Source organism: Phyllostomus hastatus, unplaced genomic scaffold (genome assembly GCF_019186645.2).
Source record: "Phyllostomus hastatus isolate PE091 unplaced genomic scaffold, TTU_PhHast_1.1 phas_contig_58, whole genome shotgun sequence".
NCBI classification, from domain to species: Eukaryota; Metazoa; Chordata; class Mammalia; order Chiroptera; family Phyllostomidae; genus Phyllostomus; species Phyllostomus hastatus.
In genome coordinates this window covers 32,319,257-32,326,263 of record NW_025333916.1, presented here as the reverse complement: position 1 = coordinate 32,326,263, position 7,007 = coordinate 32,319,257, and the positions used below count along the sequence as shown (strand labels likewise).

The following is a 7,007-nucleotide window of genomic DNA, read 5'->3' as shown; positions in this document are numbered from 1 at the left end:
ACAGACACAAAGAGTGGAAGCTACTCTGCTCTTCACAGTTAGAATCAAATCATTTAAAAATGTCGCCATGCCTACTCTCTTTGCAAGAGCTTCTTACAATGGCAAACTCCATGTGCCGGAAATAGGATTCCAGAGATGACCCACATAATAGAACCGGGTGTGCAGCGGGTCAGCAGAGAGCAGATCTGATTAGCACGCATGCTCCAGGTCCCCACTTCCCTCCCCCCTGCCCACTCAGTGGAAGGAAGGTTACTGCCTCCCTCAGCTGGCAGGCTCCCAAGAGAGCACTCTGGAGACCCAGCCCCAGGGGCCCCACTCCTTTGTGGGAGGAAGGCAGGGGACATACCTAGGGCAGGAGTATCTGGGTGGGGGCACACCTGGGGAGGAGCAGCACGGAGTTGGACCCTCATGGAGCCTTGTGGTGTAAGGAGGGTTTGGCCAGATCAAGTACCAGCTTCTGTCTTGAGAAAATGTTTTATTTTCTTTAGGGTCCTTTAAAAATTCTGAATTGCACTGAAATTAAAATCACATCTGAATAAGACACACTGATGTTTTATTTGTATTTAATCATCCTAATCACCTTTGCACCAATCAGAGCTCGGTGGAAACCAAGTCCACCTGTGTCCTCTCGTGCACCAGGACTGAGACAACCAGGCAGAGCCGCTTCCCCGGACCCCACAGAGAGCCCTGCCCCGGGCCTCCACCCGAGTCTAAGGAGGCAGAACCTGGGCCACAGGGGTGGGGTTGTTGCAGGCCCTGTGGTTTCCGTGCAGTGACAGGTGCCCTCCCAGAGCTGCGGTGGGCAGAGAAGGCCCTTTGGTTCCTTAACCTTGTGCTCTCAGGCTCGCCAGCAGCAACAGAGCCCGAGCACTGCAAACCCCTCGAAAGTGGATGGAAGCCATTAATCACTGAAGCCCCAGGTCCATGCTAGGCTGGCCTCTGTACATACCCAGACAGACATCACCTTGGAAGTGTCAGCACCGCACACAACCGAGGGGGGTGGGCCAGCGTCTGGCTCCCATGCTCTTCACTTTCACCCTTTTCCCAGTTGGTTGCTTTCTGACATCTGATCTGTGGCGTTTCCTCTAGTTTCTTCCCTCTCATGCCAGCCTGATGTCCTGCTCCCGCACCTCCTCTTTGCTGCCACTGCCAGCCTGCACCTCACACGCAACCCGGGATGCACCACGACCAGGACAGCCACTCTCCGTCCCTTGGTGCCTTCGTGCCCACCACTGTGATGGTGGCTTCTGTGACCCCAGGGCTTTTTCTGCTCCAACACACCCGCTGTGCTTTGACGCTAAAGTGACCCTCGTGTCACATCTACTGAGAGGCAGGGCTTCCTCTCCTGTAGCGCCTAGCGGATACCAAGAACAACTCTGACTAAGAAATGCTTTGGGTGACGCGGTGAGGGTGCCAAGGCTCGGCCCAGGCTGCCGGCCTGGGGCCGGAACACGACCTGCCGGCTGAAATGCCAGACCCGCTGGGGCCTGTTGAGGGGACTACTCCATTTGTTTCAGTGCCCTGGAAAAGTTTTCTAGGGCAGTTTTGAAAGCTTGCAGCAAGAAAGCTCCAAGTTCATTGCTTGTTTCTTGAATATCTGGGTCAAAACTGCCGAAGACTGGCGTGGAGACCTGGATGTCATCCCGGCCGGCCCGCAGCAGCACCCCACGCAGGTCCTCGGCGATTGTGTTGTATTTCTGCTGGTCGAACCTGGACATGGCCAGCTCGTCCTGAGGGTAGGCGGCACCCTCAGGGAAGCAGTCCTTGGGCACTGGGAACTCCACCCACCGCAGCTTGGGGAGCTCACAGAGAGCCAGGAAGAGGCGCCGCAGGGCAGAGGCGGACAGCGGGTTCCCCAGGAAGCGGAGCTCCTGGAGCTGCTGGCAGGGGCTCAGGGCCAGGATCAGCGTGCTCAGGTGGTGGTCGTCGAGGCTGCACTCCTCCAGGGTGAGGACCCTCAGGGTCTGGGCGGCCCTGCCCAGCAGCCTGAAGAAGCTCGAAGGGAAAAGGTGGACCAGGCTATGCCCGCTGAGGTCTAGCACCTCCAGGTGGGTGGCGTGGGTGCAGTCTGCCAAGAAGGCCATGTCCGCGTGGTTCAGGGAGCAGTTGGCCAGGTCCAGCGCCCTCAGCGGGGTCCTCAGGGGGCTGCAGGGCGGGGTGGAAAATAGCAGATGTGAGAGGCGGTCCCAGCGTGGAGCTCTAGGGGCAGTCTGGTGGATTCTGTCTCCAGCCAGCAGTCCACAACCGGAGGGCCAAAGCCACCAGCCACCTGATTGTGTCCCTACTGAGATCTAAAGTGGTTCTGACATTTCAAAATAGTTGGACAAGTCAAAAGAAGAATAATAGTTTGTGATATGGGAAAATTACATGAATTCAAATCCCAGTGGCCATGAATCAGGTGTCATTGGGACACAGCCTCGCTCATGCATCTCCGTACTGTCTGTGGCTGCGCTGGGGTCAAAGGGCAGAACTGCACCCTCGAGACAGTGGTGTGGCTGCATGGAGGAGAGTCAACTTTACCAAAGGCGGGTCTGGGTCTGGCCTTGTCCACAGCTCCTAAAAGGACAAATCTGTGTTGTCAGCACTTTTCAGGGTGACTGTAAGGAAGTGACCCCGGCGGTCTCTTCGGAGAATGTCTGCTCATGAGCTTGTTGTGGGGCAGTGAGGTACATGTGAACTGGCAGGAAACGAAACACCCAGGTTTCATTCAAGAGTGAAGCCACAAGGTTTCAGGGCTGGGAGGGCCTTGGAGCCATCTATTCCAGGCTTAGCATTGCTTGGGACCTAAAAGGCCCTCCCTTCGTGGTGGGGGTGGCCCGACATAAATAAACACACAGCTGGGGTGCAACCCTGCTTTGGCCCAGGGTCCTCAAAGTCAGGAACAGCATGCGTCACAGGTCCTTCGAGAGATGTGCATTCTTGGTCTACCTGCGCCCAGGTCGCTGGACCTGAGCCTGGTTTCATGGGAGGAAGTATGGCGTCTTGTTCTCTATCCCTGCCCATCTTCCTGCTGGAGCTGCCTCCCCTCGCACCTCCTGCACCTGTACTATGCATGCACTGAGTGCCTAGTGTCTACCCATGAACCTGCATGGCTGAGCACTTGCTGTCTACCCACAGTGTGCTCTCACTGTCCTTGCTTGGCTCCATGGGTGAATGTTTCTCATCCCATTTTTTTGATGCCAGGTCCACCCATGAGGAAATCCAGTCAATCCTCCCTCACGTCAAGTCCAGGTCTGAGCTCTGCTCTCCACCTGCCTTGCTCACAGGTGATCCTTCCCCAGTCCTCTTACCGGCACTTGGCAGGGCCTCCTGTGTGAACAAGGGCCAACAGAGCAGGCCTGACTACCGCCCCTGGGAGGCCTGTAGCTGGAGCTTGTATTTGGGGAGAGTTCTGCCACCCAACTGATGGGTGGTCCCTGGCCTTGGATTGTTCGCACAAACAAATGGTTCGTTCCAAGCCCCTGCTTCCTTCTGGGGTATGGGGCCCACCTACCAGTGCCCAGAAAACACCCAGGGCATGGGTGTCTAATGAACCCCTTGGTAGATGGTACCTGCACAGTGTTAAGGGATAAAGCATGTCCAGGAACTCCACTGGGAGGTGACCTGGGAGCGCCTGCCTGACCCCACCCCACCTCATCCCCCATGCTTTCTCTCTGCAGGCTGTGCCGTGTCCTTTTTCTAACAGATCACAGCTGTGAGGACGACTGTGCGCTGGGTCCTTCTAGGAATCACCAAACCTGGGTGGTCTTGGGGGCCTGACACCTCCTACAGGGGTCTCCTCGCCCCTCCGTCCAGGTGTGTTGTGTGGCCCTTGTAAATATGAACCGATGATGCCACCCTGTTGCTTAGAACTTCCGGGGCTGGAGCCCTTCAGTCTTTTTCTCCTCTCCCCACCTTCACACCGCCCTCTCCCTGCTGACCCCTGGCCCTGTCCCACCCCAACTTGGACCTTATGCACCCGGGGTTCCCTTTCCAGGTTACTGTGCAGGAGACTATTCCTCAGTCTCAAAGGTGACCTCAGGAGTGTGCCTTCCCTGACAGCCTTCTTGCCTGGATCTTCCAGGAGCCTTAGACAGGCTCTCGGCAACCAGCTCAACTAAAATACTCTATGGAGCATGAGTTCCATCCATTGGAAGGGCAGACTGTGCTGGGCAGTGGGAAGGTATTTCAGGGGCTGCATCAACAACACAGCCCTGCCAGGCTTGTGACAGGTCCTTCTGGCTGTGGAACACATTTCCCAGCACAGAGGCACCTGTGGGTAGAGGAACCAGGACAGCCAGATGCGAGACTGTCCTAAAGGTGCCAGAGAGCCAGCCACCCATCAGAGTTTTACCTGTACGTGGGTGTGGTGGCCACCCTTCTCTGTGTCAGGAGACTGTGGTCCCATGCCTCTGTCTCTCCCTCCTGCCTCTGTCTAGCAGACCTGGGGTGGAAGAGCAGGGATGGGGAGCCAGGGCGCCTGGAAGGGAGGGAGGGGGCATGGCCTCGGGCTATCCGGGCTGGCAACTTCTGGGTTCCATTTGTGTAAAAGAGAAACACCTGTAAGCCAAGGGCTCCCTAAACTAGGAAAGAAACCTTCACACTCCCTGGCTCAGGAAATGAGAAGCTCAATTTTCTATACACTTTTATAAGTATATTCAAGGCAGGTGGCCACCAAAGTGACCCGACAGCCCTCCTGGTGCTCCCACCCTTGTGTGGTGGCTGGCTCCTCACCGCCGTGATGAAGCCCAAGGGAGGACACGCTCCCAAGAGGAGGCTACGAGGACAGCCTCCCCCCTGGGCCCTCTGGCTCTAGGATGAACAGCCAGAGGCTTGTGGAGAGCCCGAGTGACACAAGGCCCAGGCCACCTGCCCACAGCCAGGTGAGTGAACCTGGAAACAGATCGCCCACTTTCCTGCCCAACCAAGCCTTTAGGAAGACCGCAGCCCAGCAACAGCCAGAGGCAACCTTGAGGTAAGCTTGTGCATTCAGCCCAGTGCTGGAGTAGTTTGTTACAACGCTAGTGATTAACGCAATATAATACAGTTACTTCCGTGTCATTGGTTTGCCAGTCAGTAGTCAGTAGTCTTTTGCTTACTGACTGGAAACAGTGCTTCCCACTCCCCCTCTAGTCTGGTCCCTCCTGCTGCTTTGATCCTCTTGTAAGTTGCAAGGTCCCGATATCTTGGTCCTTGGTACATCTTTAGCTTAGCCCCCAAGAGGGCCCCAGGTTGCCCTGACCCAGATGGGCGGCTGTGTGCAGACACTGCACCCACCCTGCAGCCTCCCTCTGGTCACCCCAGACTCACCCAAGCAGTTTCTGGATCTTGCCCGTCAATGTGGAGAAAGCCACACTCAGCTCGGTGAGCTGGGTCATCTGGCTGAGCTCCCAAGCAATGGAGGTGAAGAGGGGGTCCTCATCCTCTGTGGTTGGGGTACAGTCAGGGGGCCTGTCAAAGGCCTTGGCAGGCAAGGTGAGCGAGGCCAGCTGGGGGAAGTGCACCTGGGCCAGCAGCTGCTGCACGTGGCCGGCGTGTAGCCGCACGTTGTGCACCACCTGCAGCCTGCGCAGCTCGCCTGGCCTGGCCAGACACAGCACCTGCAGGAGCTGACTGGGGTCTAGGCTGTCTGCCCGGAAGGACAGGCAGTGCACTCGCAGTGGGGCAGGGCCGGCCGGCGCCAGGGCCTGCACCACAGCCTGGAAGTTTCCCTCAGTGACGAAGAGATCCGCCAGGACCTTTACGGAATGCCGGGCTGCATGGGGACCTGCCTGCAGCTCACAGCAGGTCCTGGCCAGCAGCTCTGTTCGGCCCCACCTGCCCAGCGCCCTCCCACAGGGGCACTGTTGCACCTGCACATCTCGGACTCCCATGAGGTCGGCCAACTGCAGCCGCTGCCGGCCCCTGCCCTGGAGCACGTGGTCCGCCAGGCCCCTCACACAGGCCTCCAGGCAGGCCCTGCAGGCCCGGTCCCGCAGGTCTTCTGGGTGGTCTGTGCTTGGCCCCAGCAGGGCGCCTAGCCGGAACTCCTCCAGCGGCCAGCCCTCCAGCAGAACTCGGATTACCTCTGCCCGCTCCAACAAGTAGCTGGCTTTGAACAGAAGTGGGTAGAGGTTGTGTGCCACACTGTCCAGGCTCTGCAGGGCCACCTGGGGGTGGGACACCAGGGCCTCAGCAGAAGCAAAGCGTAGTGACTTCATCATGCCCGTCTGCGGTGGCAAAGGCAGGACAGTGCTCTCCCCTTGTGATTCTCCCAAAGACACGGGTATGCCCTCCTCCCCTATTTTTAACTACAGCTGCTATGAGCAGCTTGCCTTTGGGAGGGAGGTGGCCAGCCAGCCCTCTGGTCATCTGATGGTTATTTTGGTCCTGGGTGCCTGTTTGGCTCTGGGCGAGGTATCTGGCAGTGGCCGGCTTGTCTTAGTGGAGCTTGGCTGGTGAAAGCAGGGCTGAGTGCTTAGCTCAGGGGGGCCCAGGCCTCGGCAAAGTGCTGCCTATGCCCACTGCAGGGGTGGCCTGTGCTTGGGAGTGGCAGTGAGCTGGTCCTGGGGAGGCCTCCTTGGGGGCAGCATGGCAGCCCCAGCCCTGGGCCTGCCCCGCAGTCATGGGAGCAGAGAACACTGTCGCCCTCCCGGGGCTGGAGTCCGCCCCTGCTGTTCGTCTGCGAGTAGGGGCTCAGTACCAAGAATGGGGGAATGCACCTCTGATAACTTTCCTGATCTCAGGAGAAAACAAATAACACCAGTCCCATGAGGTGTCGACACTGCTTCGTCCCCGCATGTGGTTCCTCGTGGGCCTGCCTGACAGCAGCTGGGAGAGGCAGGGCTCAGCACCACCCCCACCCCCGGCAGTGTCCAGCTGCCTGCAGTGTCCTCCTCTGTGACCACAGGACCCAGGAGGCGGGTGGTGCCGCCGATTGGATGGCAGGCCCTGGGACCTGCGATATCTCCCCGACAGGGTGGTCGCTCACTCTGAGGGGTGGCAGAACACGATGTTCCAAATACGCCACTTTGGCACAGGGATTGCTT

At 58.3% G+C, this 7,007-nt stretch overlaps 1 protein-coding gene across 1 annotated transcript; it reads right to left on the bottom strand.

Annotated features, from left to right (window-relative positions):
* Positions 1-444: 444 nt before the first annotated feature.
* LRRC14B (leucine rich repeat containing 14B) lies at positions 445-6,220 on the bottom strand. The gene is made up of 2 exons (XM_045848073.1): positions 5,290-6,220; positions 445-2,145 (listed from the first exon to the last, which is right to left on the bottom strand). The coding sequence occupies exons 1-2, from the start codon at positions 6,180-6,182 to the stop codon at positions 1,500-1,502; spliced, it is 1,539 nt and encodes a 512-aa protein (XP_045704029.1). The 5' UTR covers positions 6,183-6,220; the 3' UTR covers positions 445-1,499.
* Between the last annotated feature and the right edge of the window lie 787 nt (positions 6,221-7,007).

Bases quoted from the DNA above. Each gene is read 5' to 3' on its own strand.
- LRRC14B (XM_045848073.1), bottom strand. From the start codon at position 6,182: ATGATGAAGTCACTACGCTTTGCTTCTGCTGAGGCCCTGGTGTCCCAC. The intron at 2,146-5,289 runs GTGAGTCTGGGG...CCCGCCCTGCAG, and splicing joins AAGATCCAGAAACTGCTTGG to CCCCCTGAGGACCCCGCTGA.